Below are 16,095 nucleotides of genomic sequence, written 5' to 3'. Positions count from 1 at the left end.
GGAGTACTTATATTCGATTTCTCATACTTGATTCGTACGGAGTATGATTTAATCGGTTCTAACTGTGCAATTAAAAAACCATACCATTAAAATATCAGAATGAAAATCATAGAATAAATAGGAATAAAAGGATATATTTACACTATAGTAAACCTGGTCCATGCTATGGACCAGGGTATTATAGTCTTTGCGTTGTTGCGTGCGAGAAGTTGTTTGTAACTGTCACGTGCTTTCCTAATTATATATATGTTTTTTTTTTTAATTTCCTTTTTCCCGGCTTTTGAACTTCTCACTCAACTTCTCTCTCTAAACTGTTTCCCAACTTCTCTCTGAATTTCTCTCTCCATTTCAAATTTAATTTCAGTGATTATTTTCATCCATTTGCATCAAATTACTCTTCCAATCTTCTTTTTTCTAAAAAATGGTGAAGAAAGCGGCACCGAAGAATCCGGCAGCGAAGAAACCGGCAGCGAAGAAACTTGAATTCGACAATTCCGTCGCTGAAATGGCTGTTGAAGCTCCTCGAAGGCGAGGAAGAAGGCCAAATGCTGTTTCTGAAGAAATTCCTGGTAATTCGAACTTATTTTTTGTTTGATTTTGAATTATTGAAATGTTTGTGGTTTTTGCTGAAATTAGGTTTAGTGTTTTATGCAGTTACTGTTTCAAAGATATAGTTACCTTTTATTTGCTGTTTCTGAAGAAATTCCTGTTAATTCGAACTTATTTTTTGTTTGATTTTGAATTATTGAAATGTTTGTGGTTTTTGCTGAAATTAGGTTTAGTGTTTCATGCAGTTACTGTTTTAAAGATATAGTTACCTTTTATTTGCTGTTTCTGAAGAAATTTCTAGTAATTCGAACTTATTTTTTGTTTGATTTTGAATTATTGAAATGTTTGTGGTTTTTGTTTGAAGTTACTGTTTCAAAGATATAGTTACTTTTTATTTTATGTTACGAAGTTTTTAAGTGTTTTTATTAGTGACTGGTTTGTTCGTAGTTTTTTAGAGTAATTATATTTTTAAAAGGTTACTATATTTCTAAAACAGTAACTATGTTTTTAAAATAGTTACTGTCTTTTTAGAAAGTAAATTAACTTTAAAATAGTAACTATGTGTTATAATTAGTTACTATCTTTTTTAGAAAGTACATATAACTTTAAAACAGTAAATATGTGTTATAAATAGTTACTGTGTTTTTAGAAAGTAAATAAAATTTAAAATAGGAACTATGTGTTATAAATAGTTACTATCGTTTTTAGAAAGTAAATATAACTTTAAAACAGTAACTATGTGTTATAAATAGTTACTATCTTTCTTAAATGTTATTATAAAATTAAACAGTTACTATGTATAATAAATAGTTACTATCTGATTTAAATGGATACTCTATGTTTATGTATTTATTATATTATTTGAAAGGTTACTATATGATTTTATTGGTTACTATGTGATTGTAATGGTTACTATATAGTAATATTTTGTTTTATAATTGTTTTGTTTCAGTTGCTAAGGAATCTGTGTCTATAAAGAAGAACAAAAAGGCTGGCAGTCCGAAATCAAAAGCAATTGCGCTTGTATCTGAAAAAGAACCAATTGAAGAAGAACAACCTAATCAACTAGTTTTACAAAATTCTTCTCTGGTTGACGTTCCACAGCCTGAATCTCATCAACTTCATTCACAAGTTTTGAAAGAAGTTGGCGCTGATGGCCTGCCTATCGTGTAAGTGTTAGTTTAATTTAGTTAATTGTTCTAAATAGTTACTATATGTTCAAAATAGTTACTATGTTCTAAATAGTTACTATATTTTTTAAAATAGTTACTATATGTTGTAAACAGTTACTATATGATTCCAAAGGTTACTATATGTTGTAAACAGTTACTATATGATTCCAAAGGTTACTACATGTTTTAAATAGTTACTATATGATTCCAAAGGTTACTATATGTTTTAAATAGTTACTATATGTTTTGAAATATGTTCTAAATAGGTTCTATGTGTACTATGTTTACAATAGTTACTATATGACTCCAAAGGTTACTATATGTTTTAAACAGTTACTATATGTTCTAAATAGGTTCTATGTGTACTATGTTTACAATATTGACTATATCAAAGGTTACTATATGTTCTAAATAGTTACTTTATGTTTTAAACAGTTACTATATCTTCTAAATAATTACTATATGTTATAAATAGGTTCTATGTGTATGTGTAGTATAGGTACTATATTATTTGAAAGGTTACTATATGTTTTAAACAGTTACTATATTTTCTAAATAGTAACTATATGTTTCTAATAGTTACTACATGTTTTAAACAGTTACTATGTGTTCTAAATAGTTACTATATGATATATAAAGCTGACTTACTTTCATTATTCATTTTTTTCAGGTTTAATTTTGATACACAATGTTCAGGAGGATCATTGTGTAAATTAATTAAAGACTTCTCTCCTGATCAAAAGGCAGCTGTTCAAGAGATAGGGTTTGGAGGATTGTTAGGCCTTCAATTAAGTCGAAAAAACACTCAGATGATGTACTGGTGCATCAAGTGCTTTGATGGTGTGAGTTCTCTGTTTACAATCAGTGATTCCAAGCAATTTGAAATCACTGATTATGATGTGTACGATTTGTTTATGCTCCCCCTTTCTGAGCTGGAGGTTGAAGGGGTTAAACGTGGGCGCAATTCCACTAATCCTGATTTTGATTTGAAGATCAAGTGGAGAAAAGAGTTCGGTTTTGAAGAGGTCAATGCTCAAATTCCTATAAGGTTGCTTGAGGACAAGATTAAATTGTTGACAGATGGTGGTGATCTGTTTAAACAATTATTTGTTTTTGTTGCTTTCTCTACATTTTTTACTCCAACAGCCAATAGGACTGTAGATTTGAGATTGGCTAAGGCTTTGGAAGATCCTAAAATGATTTCCAAATACAATTGGTGTAAATACGTTCTTGACGTATTATGTGAGGAAACAGTGAAATTTAAAAATAGTTTATTGAAAGGCAAAGATCAAAAGACATTTGGAGGCTGTGTTGTGTTTTTGCAACTTGTGTATTTTCAGAGGATTAAGTTTAGGAATTCCAGTGGTATTCCTGATCAATTACCTCTTATTCAGCATTGGACATCGAAGATGGTAACCGATCGGATTCATGCTGAAAATGCCAATATGAGTGCATTATATGGTTCTGGTATATTGGAGAAGGGGAAGTATCCAATTTCCAAAAAGTTTGTTTTTGTTGATGGTCAAATAGATTTGACCCAAATCAAATCTATTTCGAAAGAAAATGAAGCAGGCAGCAGTGGGGGAAGAGCTGAACAGCCCTATGTTGGGCGTCGAATTCCAAGTCGGCGTCCTAGGATTCTTCAGTTTGAAATCCCTAATTCTCATCCTACAGATGAAGAAATTTTCTCTAAAGCCACTGATGTAAGTTTATTTTATTATTGATATATTTGTCAATATATAGTATAGTTATAAAGAGTTACTATATTTTCAGAATAGTAACTATATTGTATTAAGAGATACTATATTGTCAAAATAGTAACTATTTTATAACGAGTTACTATAAATAAAAATTGTGTGTTTATAAAGAGTTACTATACTGAATGTATAGTAACTATGTATTGTAAAGGAGAACTATAGTATAAACACTCAATAAATTTGTTTAAAAATGTTGAAGTAACTGTATATGATAATAAAACAAGAACATCACTAAAATAGTTGTTCTTTAGGTATAAATAATTGAATATTGGGTGTCTTGGATCCAAATTCTTTGTGTTTCTTTTTTCCTTTCTTTGATGGCTGCTTGTAATTGTCATATTGACCCTTTATTCTCTTCTTACTCTTTCCTTTAGTATTAGCACGATCAGGATCAAGCACAATTGTTATTTCAGAATTAGTTGATTCCCCGTCTTGTGTTTCTCGTTGTGCTTCAGCTTTTGCCTTTTCTTGTTCTGCTATCTTTGCAGCTTCTTCTTTTGCCTTCCTTTCTTCTTCCTTTTTTATGATTTCATCAACTGCTTTATTATCCATTTTAAACTTCTCCTCGATAAATTTTCTGGCCTTTGCTATCTTATGCCCTTTCAAAATTAAGTTATAGTATCTGTGGTATAGAGTTTAAGTGTTAAGTAAAATATCAACTGTAATTGTAAATATATGAAAATGAACTAATGTATATTGAAAAAATTACCTTTTGATCATATGTAATCTCCAACCAGTAAAATTGTTGATTTCACCTTTCTCCCTTTTTATTGTATCAACCCTTTCCCATATCTGTTTCTTTGCATATCTAGTCCATCTTGTTGTTATGTAACGATCTGGAATTGTATTGATTGAATGTATATGCAATATTCTTAAACAATGGAAGCACAACCATCCAGATTCTTCAAAGTTTTTGCATGTGCAAGTGACGGTTGAATCTTCCATTTTGTATTGAACTTCTTGCCTTGATCCTGTTAGATTATTTACATATAATGTAATATTATTCAAAAGAACATCTACTCTAAATAATAAATAAAGATTTATAGTTTTTTTACCTGTTATTCCTTCTATCCACACTTCAAAAAACACTGTTCTTCCTACACTTCCCTTGAACATTGTACTACTTGCCACAGAAAGCTTGAACTCTTCTTCAAAATCACGAAAAAGTGTTATCGTGTATACATTTGCTGCCTGTTTTAATATAGCACTCATACTTAGCTCTGAAGTTGGTATTCCCCTTGTACAGTCAAAGTCGTCTTTTTCTTCGGTTTTTCTCCATCGATTTATTGTAGCTTGAAAAATACTATAGAACTCTGTTAATGTTGTACTTTTATTTGCTTTAAAACCAACAGCATGGTTTGTACTTTCACTTCTTTGTGAAGAAAGTATACCGGCAGAAAAAAAATCTTTACTTAAAGCTGTACACCATTTTTCTTTAAGACCATACAATCTGTTGAACCAGTCATCTTTTTCCAGCTTAAAAGTGTTGATCATAGATTTCCAAGTTTCTTCAAAATCATTTGGTGTTATACACCCACTTAAACACTTGTAGAATGCGTTTTTGAAGTTTTTATCAGACTTCAATAAACCAAACCTACTGTTTGCATTTTTACTCAAGTGCCACAAGCATAACCTGTGTCTTGAAGAAGGAAAAACCTGAAAAACAATAATGAATATATATAGTTCCACAAAATAGTAACTATATTTTATAAAGAGTTACTATACTTTATAAAGAACTACTATATTGTCAAAATATTAACTATATTTTAATAAGAGTTTCTATATTTTCAAAATAGTAACTATACTTTATAAAGTGTTACTATATTGTCAAAATAGTAACTATACTTTATAAAGTGTTACTATAATTTTAGAATAGTAACTATATTGAATTAAGAGTTACTATATTGTCAAAATAGTAACTATATTTTATAAAGAGATACTATATTGTTAAAATAGTAACTATATTTTATAAAGAGTTACTATATTGTCAAAATAGTAACTATAATATATGAATAGGTACCTGTTCTATTCCAGCAGCAATAGCTGCATCTTGATCAGTGAAAATTGATATAGGGTGCTTTCCTCCCATAGCCTTCAGAAAAGTTTCAAACACCCAAACGAAAGATTCTGTGGTTTCATCCCCAATGAAAGCACAAGCAAACATTGTGTTTTTCCAATGGTTATTGATACCAACAAATGGAGCACATATGAGATTGTACTTATTGGTTCTGAATGTAGTATCAAAAACTAGAACATCTCCATATATTTTGTAATCTTCTCTCATCATAGAATCCCTCCAAAATAGGCACTCAACTTTTCCTTCAGCATTGAGTCTTACTCTGAAAAAGAACTCGGGATCTATTGATTGTATGTCATACAGTTTGTTCACTAGTGTTTGTGAATCCTTGCCATCAATTTGCTTCATTTTTAACTTGTAGCAGTAGTTTAGATGATCAATCATCGTATGACCTACACAGTCGTCTCCGCCAATTTCTGTTGACATATACCTATAAGACTCCATTGGTCTTAGACCACATTCTGACATTGCCTCAATAGCTTCTTTTTTAGGTTCTGTCATTTGTCGTTCCGATCGGTGGAGATAATTACTTATTTCTCTTGTCAATGGGTGATTATGTACCACTACATGCTTTTCTATTTCAAAATCTCCATTTTCATTCTTCTTTGCAAATATTTGAGCTTCACATTTTGTTCTTGTTATCATAACCCTCTTTCTCCTTTCTTTCTTTTTTGCATCTGATTGATCATCTTCATTTTTGAGTTCTTTGTTTTTAGGAGGGTCTCTTATTCCAGCAGCAGAGCAGTAGAAGTATTTTCCATTAACAATTGTGGTTCCTTCTTTATATCTATTCTTCCCTTTTCGTACACTAAAACCAATAATAGCAGCATGTTTGCAATATAGATCATAAATCTCATCGGTTGTTTTCCTTGCTTCTCCAATTAAACTGCCATCTAATTCTTTATCAATGTTTTCTTCCTGCTCATTATTTGGATTTTCAAAGATGGTGTGGTTTGTATCAATTGAATGTATTATTGAACCTGTACAAATACAAATATAGTTATCATTAAATGTGATAGTTACTCTTAATATTTATATAGTTACTCGTTATATTTTATAGTTACTATATAATTAATATAGTTACTTAGGATCTATTGATTGTTATAGTTACTCTACAGTTAATATAGTTATTCTTTATATGTTATAGTTACTATAAGTTAAATGTAGTTTATTGCTTATATAGATTATTTCGTTATGTGAAGTTACTCTATAATTAATATAGTTACCTTTCATAAATTATAGTTACTTTATTATAAATATAGTTATCATTATATGGGATAGTTACTCTTCATTTTATACAGTTACTGTTTATATATTATAGTTACTCATAGTTAATATAACTCCTTTTTATATGTTATAGTTACTCTACAGTATATAGTTCTTCTTTATATGTGATAGTTACTCTTCATTTTATATAGTTACTTTTTATATGTTATAGTTACTCTATATTTAACATTGTTACTTAAGATCTATTGATTGTTATAGTTACTCTACAGTTCATATAGTTACTCTTTACATGTAATAGTTACTCTATATTTAACATACTTACTTAGGATCTATTGATTGTTATAATTACTCTACAGTTAATACAGTTATTCTTTATATGTTATAGTTACTATAAATTAAATGTAGTTATTTCTTATTTATATTATTTCATTATGTGAAGTTACTCTATAATTAATATAGTTACCTTTCATAAATTATAGTTACTTTATTATAAATATAGTTATCATTATATGGGATAGTTACTCTTCATTTTATACAGTTAATGTTTATATATTATAGTTACTATAACTCCTTTTTATAAGTTATAGTTACTCTACAGTATATAGTTCTTCTTTATATGTGATAGTTACTCTGCATTTTATATAGTTACTTTTTATATGTTATAGTTACTCTATATTTAACATTGTTACTTAAGATCTATTGATTGTTATAGTTACTCTACAGTTCATATAGTTACTCTTTACATGTAATAGTTACTCTATATTTAACATACTTACTTAGGATCTATTGATTGTTATAGTTACTCTACAGTTAATACAGTTATTCTTTATATGTTATAGTTACTATAAATTAAATGTAGTTATTTCTTATTTATATTATTTCATTATGTGAAGTTACTCTATAATTAATATAGTTACCATTCATAAATTATAGTTACTTTATTTTAAATATAGTTATCATTATATGTGATAGTTACTCTTTATTTTATATAGTTACTGTTTATATATTATAGTTATTCACACTTAATATAACTCTTGTTTATATGTGATAGTTACTCTACAGTATATAGTTCTTCTTTATATGTGATAGTTACTCTTCATTTTATATAGTTAGTCTCCATAGTTTATAGTTACTCTACAGTTACTATAAGTCCTGTCTATATGAGATAGTTACTCTACATTAAACATAGTTTCTCTTTGTATGTTATAGTTACTCTGCGTTAAATATAATTCCTCTTTCTATGTTAGTTACACTACTGCAATTATAATATGTTAACTATATCAATATAACAGTTACTATATATATATTAAAAGATACTATATCATACCTTCTTCAATACATTGATTTGCAACCATAACTTGCTGAGATGTGCCTTCATCTTCATCTTCAACATCATATACTTCTCTATGATTCTCAAAGTTTTCTAAAATAATAATAATTACTCAATGAGTATGAAAGTTACTATAATTTTCTTCGTAGTTAGTTATTAGGATTCGAATATTACCGTCATAATTATACAATTTTTCTTCTATTGCGCGATTTAAATCGATATTCAAATCGATTAAATCGTCCTCCATTGTTGAAGCTCGAAGAGAGAGAAGCTGTTGGAGGAGAGAGAAGCTGTTGTAAGAGAGAGAAGCTGCTGCTGGAGGAGAGAGATTTCAATTTTAGGGTTTCGCGCATTCTGTTATTTTGGAACACGTGATTTCAAACGGTTCAGCGCTGCAAATTACCTAATTACCCTGGTCCATGGTAACCTTAATGGTGGACCGGGTCCATGCAAGCGGAATTGAAAAGGATAATGGTCATACAGTCAGTGAGAAAGAAAAAAGAAGACATGAAGACAACTCAATGTTAAAAAACAAATAGACTTATTATGAATGCGGAAGAAATTAGACGATGCTAGTAAGTAGGGGTGTTTATTACCGGGTACCCGGCTTATCAGGTACCTGAAAAAGCGGGTACCCACTTTTGTGGGTAGCTAAAATATCAGCCCACGACCAGACCCGCGAAAACAGATTGATTCGGGTCGGATAACAGGGTACCCGAAAAAAAATTAAATCATGTTTTTAATGCAAACTCCATTGATATCTCCATCCAAAATGGACAAAACATATTAGTTTTAACTGGTGCTCCATAAATAATTCCAAACACCTCCAAATCACATGCAAACCAATCCAATTACCTACGAATTCATTATTGTACGACAAATTTGCAAAAATATCTCAATTACAATTGGATGCCAAACACAAAAACGCCTGAATTCGTATCAAGATCTATTTTTGCCCCAAATAATCGATTTAACCCTCAAAACTCAAATTATCTTCATCATCTGAGTTGAAATCGAATATGAAATCTCGAGTCCTCTATTAGAAGCCGCATCTTCCGATGATTTTAAACTGTTCGGACTATCAGCTTTTGATCCACAACATGTTAACTTGTTCAAGAGAGGTTGAATACAGGAAAGAAATTGAGGTGGAGGCTCTTACAGAGTGAGAGTGTGGTTAAGAAAGCAAGAGGCGAGAGAGAAAGTAGCCGCCTTGGGAGGAAAATGAAACCCAATGGGTTCATTTGTTTGAGACCTAAACTAGCAAGCTTGCGCAGATTGAAAAGAAGTACAAACAGGTATTCGGGTACCCGCAAAAATTATATAGCGGCCCATGACCCGACCCGTAACCCGCCTAATTTACCGGTTCGGGTACCCGGCCCGCTAATTCCTGGAAAATCAGATTACTACCCGATTTATTTGAAGCTGGTCAGCAAGTTGGCGGGTCGGGTATTTATGAACACCCCTACTAGTAAGTGCACAATAGTATATTCATAAGAATTGTGGCTAATGCTCAACATTGGCCGGTGAACGTAAGAGTATAAGAGACCAAGGAGGCGGGAAAGATAGATGTTCTCGCTATGATATTTAATCGGATTCTTTGGCACCACAAGCGGCAACCAATATAGAGGCGCATGTAGAGATATTTATAGTGTTCGTGCCATTGCCACCGGTACCGACAATGTCAAACAACATCCTCCAATATGTCCACAATATTGCAGTGTTTCATCATTGCATTTGCCTGTCCAACTATCTGCAAATACACATAAAGTATTCAAATGTATAAAAAAAAAAGGTATACTTTTATCAATCTCAAAATCAATGACGACATATTTTTAAGTCACATTACAAACAAAAAACCTACACCAATTTATAAGAAAAAAAACCCAAGAAACAAATAAAATAAACACATGAAACTTTTTGCCCAAAACTCATCAGTTTCAACATCATCTATCTTCTTTTGTAGAACACTTCATCGTTTTTTCTATGGAGCCGTTTTTTTTTTGCCTTACTCCGGTCAATCGAAACGCCGGCTCCGGGAAACCCCAAGACCCCCTTATCGCTAACCTATCACGGCTCTCTCTCTTTTACCCATCTTCTGCTCCTCAAATTCTTATCAGAAGAGAGTAAAATCAATTGAGATAATGAACTTGGAATCAAATAAAACAATATCATAAATTGTTAAACAATATCATATGAAAATTAAAATTGGCATTGATCAAAGTAGTTCAACTTATTGAAAATGATTAATTACAAAAAGAGATTCTTAAATTCATACCTCCGAAAATGTAGATCAGGGTAAGTATTGAGTAATTTAAACTTCGAAATTCCTCAAAAAATTGACTTGTAATGGAGGCAAAAATTGTAAGAGATGAATATAGGGATTAAAATAAGCTCTGCGTTTTCTTTTGGGTTGTTTATATTATGAGAAAGGTAACGTAATTTTAACTTAAACTGCATTCTGGTTGACTAATTTCATGTCTTCGTCATGTATCGTTGTTCTAGTCGATCCTAAAAGAAGAATATCAAGAGGAGAGAGAAACGTTTTGAAACAAACATACTCCATATGCAATTAGAGGGAGTAAGTTTTTTTTTATTCTTTCGAGTGGCAGTTAGTGCATTTGCGGTAAGTTTTTTCTGTGTACAGTAACTCCCTAATTTTGGTATTGCTTTTAGAGGCCTCACAATAGGCAGTGACTTTTTAAATTATTATATAGGATATGTTCGAGTACCTTAATTAACTTGGACTACCAAAGGACCGAAAAGAAAGGAGAAAAAAACTCAACTACTTTGTTACAAGAAGAAAATGGTTTGCCTTTATACTAGAGTTTGCAAACCATACAATATCATATTTTCATTAAGGGAAATAACTTACTAATTAATCAAATTTTGCAGCAACATATTCAAAGCCCATGGAAAATTCAGTTGTTTATGGATAATATCAAACAACTGTTTCTTCAGTTCAACAATTATTTTTCGAGACATGTATACCGAAGAGCTAATCCTGTAAGATTTACATCCATTGGTCAACACTGCCACCAATTATAATACCTCGTATTTTTCGGAATTTATAAATATATTTTAATTTTTTTATAATTTTTTTTTTTGAATTTTAGAAATTTAATTGCATTTAATATTGATTTAAATGTATTTTTCTTTAAATAAAATAGTTATTATTTTTATTAAACCCGGAATGTCTTAAATGAATTTATTATTTTAAGCCGTAATTTTAAGTGGGTCGTATTTTAATAGTTTAAATTAATCTCAAGCCTGATGCATTCAGTTGGTGAACCCAACAGAGATTTTAATCATTAAATTCCAAAGCAAACCCAATTGTGCAAAGCGGAATGTCAAACCCTTAAGCCTAAGCCCACTAGGGATTAGGAACCTATAAATACAACTCCTCACTTTAAAGATCCCCACTTAATTTCATAATTTTCTGTCTCCTCCCTTGTGCTCTTTCTTGCTAGGCCCTCTTTGTGTGTAATACCTCGTATATTTTGGAATTTATAAATATATTTTAATGTATTTAAAAAGGATTTTATAAATTTAATAACATTTAATGTGATTTAAATGTATTTTATTTTAAATATTTTAATTATTAATTATTTACGAAAACCGGATTTTTTATTATATAAATTAAATGAATTTATTTATTCGGGAATTGTTGGGTCGTATTTCATAACTACATTAAGTATATTCCGAGCCCAATCCTATTTCGTTGGTAAACCCAACTAGGCTTGCTAGTAATTAATTCTAATCAAATCCAATTGCAATCCCAACTAAAATCCCCAAACCCTAAGCCCATGAGGACTAGAAACCTATAAATATAACCCTCCCTTCTCTTGATCCCCTCACAAAAATTCAGAAATCTCCCTCTCCTCTCTTTTCTCTCTCCTTCCTCTGTGTGCCTTCACCCGCAAGCAAGCACGAGCACTCGTGCCTTGCCTCGCCGCACACTCCGTGCCTTGCCTTGTGCCTTCGTGCGCGCCTTCCCCTGTCGCCCTTCCTCTCGTGCACTGCTCGCACACCACTCGCCTCTCACCACTCGCTCACCCTTGTCGCACAACACAACCTCGTGCGTGTTGTTGCGCTGCTTGTGGTTGTCGGTGTGTTGTTGCTGTGCTCGCGCACGCTAGCCCAACCACATCCCACACACTCGTACTCGTTCTCTCTCTCGCCCGTGCTCGTGCGCGCGCCTGTCCCCCGGTCACTGCCTTCGTTGTTCGCGCACAACACACGCCACTCATGTGTTGTGTGTTGTTCCGTATACTTCGTATATTTTGGCCCTTTTACTCCCAATCACATCAAATTCGTGATTGTAACGTGCTATAGACCGGTTTGGTATAATTCTCTTCTTCCTTACCTATTCTATTTCAATTCCGTATTTCAAAATTATATTATTATTATTATTGATTTTGATTATTTAAACTTTTGGGAACGGTTATGAACACTATATTGTGATGTTTTTCGTATTTGAATTCATGAGGATGATTTTAATTAAAAGAGTTATTATGTTTAGATTTAATAAAATAAATAAAGTGTCAATTTTTATTACCAAAACATGGTTTTTATGATTGTTTATTATTAGGGTTTTAATCCCAACTTAATAGGCAATTGATTTACATAATTTAATGATGATTTAAATTACGGGAATCAAACTTAATTTTCAGATTTAATATAAAGCCTTAAAGTGTTGATTTTTAATGATTTTAAAGGCTAAAAGTCACTGTTTTTGTATTAGGACTTTAATTGACCAATTGAGACTATTATTTTACTAATGAACGATTAATTTCTAATCAAAACAAAGGTTTTAGAGTCTATAAAAGTTGCTGGAAATTTAGTAAACATGGATAATAATTAAGTTTCCTTATTTTAATTATAGGAGGTGATTTCTAGCTTCGAGTAGTGATTTGCAAAGTGGCCCCGTACTTAGGTATTCAAGGTACGTACATGACTAGGGTGACCACCTTTTCCATGAGGATTATGTGATGTTTATTAATTGTGAATCATGTGAAATTGAAGTGTTGAGAATTCATGTTTGATGTGTGAACAAGCATGCTATGATCGTTATTATTGCTTTATGAAGCTTTTGTGAACAATCATGTTGTGATCTTTTATAATCGTTGAATTATGTCAAACATGTTGTTCAAGTTTATATGCATGTATGAGTGTTTCACATGCAAGTTTGTTATGGCTATGCTATTGTACGAGATGTCTAGCATACTTTGAGCCTAATGGATATGCCGCAGTGCATTATTTATACTACCGCCGAGTAGAATATGTTTGGGAAATTTATGTGAATTGAACTAAGGACTATTCGTGCTATGGGCACACCCAGCTTGTTTACTGGCAATGTCGGGTTATCTCAACAATATTTTGAGAAGGAACAATGGGAGTAATATCACTTGAATCATATGTTTGATCACAAGTCCTAAAGGGTTAAAACGAAGTGTCAATGTTTGGTTGCTTGTATTTGATGACTTGTTGTCGTGTCGTGAGTTCACCTTGTGAATAAAATATTAATTAACGTAAAGTGCAACCTGAATGAGCTTCAAAACTCTTGGAACGTATATACCTTGAGTATGAACAATGGGGGGAGTCTTGCTGGAAAACTTGTACTCCTTGAATGATACAAGACGTTGTTTCATTCTTTCTTTATTTTTATGCTTTTATGACCTGGAATTCCGTCGGTATGGCTTGACTGTCGGTAGGAGTCCGACCTTTATTTAATTTGGTGGTTGGAGGGATCCCAACAACTTTTTCTTTCCTTTTATGGATATTTTCTTTTACCCATTCGAAGCTACTTCTTAATTAATCTGTGAGTCAAGAGTCGTGTCAAGTGTCGAGTCTTGTCTTCATGTCTACTTGTTATTAAATGGCTTTTGCATGTGGATTATTATTATTCGAGTGAAGCATGTTAGGATAGAATGTTGTTCTCGCTTGTTCGTATTCAACTTTTGTTGACTTCGTGCTTCATGTCTTTTGGTCATGGCCTTTGCCTTAATGACCCTATGATGATCCACCATTGAATTTTCATTGTTGGGGAGTACATTTTGAATAAACAGGTTTTTAGAGATAACTTGCGGAAGAAGTTATCATGGGATTGTGTTGAGAGTTTAGGTTTTCTACTTCCGTATTTTATAAACTCTATTTATTTTATAGTCATGACTAAACCAACTATTTAATCATTAGTTAATGGATTCTAACGTTTTTTGTTTTGGGCCGTAGCGGTTCCGACTTTGTAGTCATACCATTAACTATTATTTTGATTTGAAGTTAGTTAAATTCTGCTGCGTAATTCTAGTAAATAGCCTTAGCCGTTTTCACGGTGGCTGTAATATCTTGGTAATTCTTTTATATTAGTGGAAAATGGAATTATAAATATAAGGAATCATCAGGATGTTACAAAGTGGTATCAGATCTCTAGCTTAAGAGCTGCTTTGCATTAATTAATAATGCAAAGTGGTAAATCCTTAAACTACGATTTAAAAAGCTACTTGATAGTAATTCATACTATTCAAAGTGGTCTTTGCGGAACTTTAGGATTTTTGAAATTTATTTTCCTAAAGTTAAAACGTTGTTTTTGAGTACTCAATGTTTTGAAAAGCCAAATACCAATTATTTTACGATATTTGAAATTAATGAAAGTTTCGAATTTATTTATTTAATTTACACTTAATTCGAATTATTCAAAAAAAAAAAATTATTTATTTCCGATTTTTTTTAATTTTTCCGAAATGAATTATTTGTTTATTTATTTAATTTTCGGAAATTCGTTTATTCGAGTTAATTAAATTATTCGATTATTTATTTTAATTTTAATAATTTCGTTTAAGTTTGAAGTTATATATTAAATTAATTTTGTAATTGTTATTTATTTTCAAGTGAGAAAGGGTAGATTAAGAAGGGCTTTTAATTTAAGTATGCATCTAATTAAATGCTAACTGTTAAGTATTGATTGTATAATTTTGTATTTAGGTTTGATCATGTTTTATCTTGCTTTATGTGATTAATTGCATCATAATTCATGATTAAGCATATACTTGTGCATTGAAATTGTATGGCTCCAAGAACTTAATTTGTTTTCTCTTTGGGGGTTGATTTCTGTTATGGGAACGCGTTAGTAAGACTTTCAGTTGTGTGTTTCAGGATTTGAGATGTTGCCCTCAAAGTTTTCCAATCTAGGATAGTTAAAGAAGCTTGATAGTGAGACTCCACACTTGTATGTGAAGAAGATTGATTTGCTTGCAATTATGTTGCTATACTTAAGAATATGCCACATTTGAGGAAGATGGATGTTATGCCTGAGATGATTGTCTATTGTTTACCCCATAGTATACCTTATATAGAGCTTAAGCATAAGTTCAGTGATATGCATTTTGAGAATGATACACCTGTGAGGGGGTCGAAAAAGCGCGAGGCTAATGCGTGACCTTGTCCCTCGTGGGTGTGACGATTCTTTTTATTCAATCAAGTGTAATTGGATTTCCTGTGAGTATACACCCAATTGACTAGTAATATAGGAGTCCCCATTCAGTTTTTAACGACAATGAGAAAAACTGACAAAACCCGGTTATCGTGACATAAAGGGAGTGCAATTATGTTTGACCACGACGGCCGTAGGTTCCCTTGTGATCCCTGGTGTGGGGATCTCTCAATATACACCCGCAAGGTAGAGATTGAGGGTTCGGGGGACTGTAACTACCGAGAGGAGTAATTCGCTCGTCGATAACTCCAGAGGCAGGATATCCTTACTAGCTCAGCATAAATAATTGAAGGGACATGCGTTAACTATTAAACTAATCTGAGTTGATTTTAGCAATATGCAACATATAATACTAATTTGATTGTGATTATCTGATTTAAATAGCATTAAGGGACCTAGCATGATAATCCGATTTCCCAAAAATATTATATTTGTTAGGCGTGATAGAACATTCAGATTAGGTTAGTTTAACAGTTCATAAAAAGGGCGAGGAAAGC

At 31.6% G+C, this 16,095-nt stretch overlaps 2 protein-coding genes across 2 annotated transcripts; one reads left to right on the top strand and one right to left on the bottom strand.

Annotated features, from left to right (window-relative positions):
• The first annotated feature begins 54 nt into the window (after positions 1-54).
• LOC130470030 (uncharacterized) lies at positions 55-3,445 on the top strand. The gene is made up of 3 exons (XM_056839590.1): positions 55-569; positions 1,502-1,718; positions 2,392-3,445. The coding sequence occupies exons 1-3, from the start codon at positions 422-424 to the stop codon at positions 3,443-3,445; spliced, it is 1,419 nt and encodes a 472-aa protein (XP_056695568.1). The 5' UTR covers positions 55-421.
• A 264-nt stretch (positions 3,446-3,709) lies between these two features.
• LOC130470029 (protein FAR1-RELATED SEQUENCE 5-like) lies at positions 3,710-8,359 on the bottom strand. The gene is made up of 6 exons (XM_056839589.1): positions 8,287-8,359; positions 8,110-8,205; positions 5,499-6,535; positions 4,534-5,134; positions 4,188-4,449; positions 3,710-4,100 (listed from the first exon to the last, which is right to left on the bottom strand). The coding sequence occupies exons 1-6, from the start codon at positions 8,357-8,359 to the stop codon at positions 3,710-3,712; spliced, it is 2,460 nt and encodes an 819-aa protein (XP_056695567.1).
• Positions 8,360-16,095: the final 7,736 nt, after the last annotated feature.

Source organism: Spinacia oleracea, chromosome 3 (genome assembly GCF_020520425.1).
Source record: "Spinacia oleracea cultivar Varoflay chromosome 3, BTI_SOV_V1, whole genome shotgun sequence".
In the NCBI taxonomy this organism is placed as follows: Eukaryota; Viridiplantae; Streptophyta; class Magnoliopsida; order Caryophyllales; family Amaranthaceae; genus Spinacia; species Spinacia oleracea.
The sequence above is the reverse complement of the archived record's forward strand: the minus strand, read 5'-3'. Positions and strand labels throughout refer to the sequence as shown.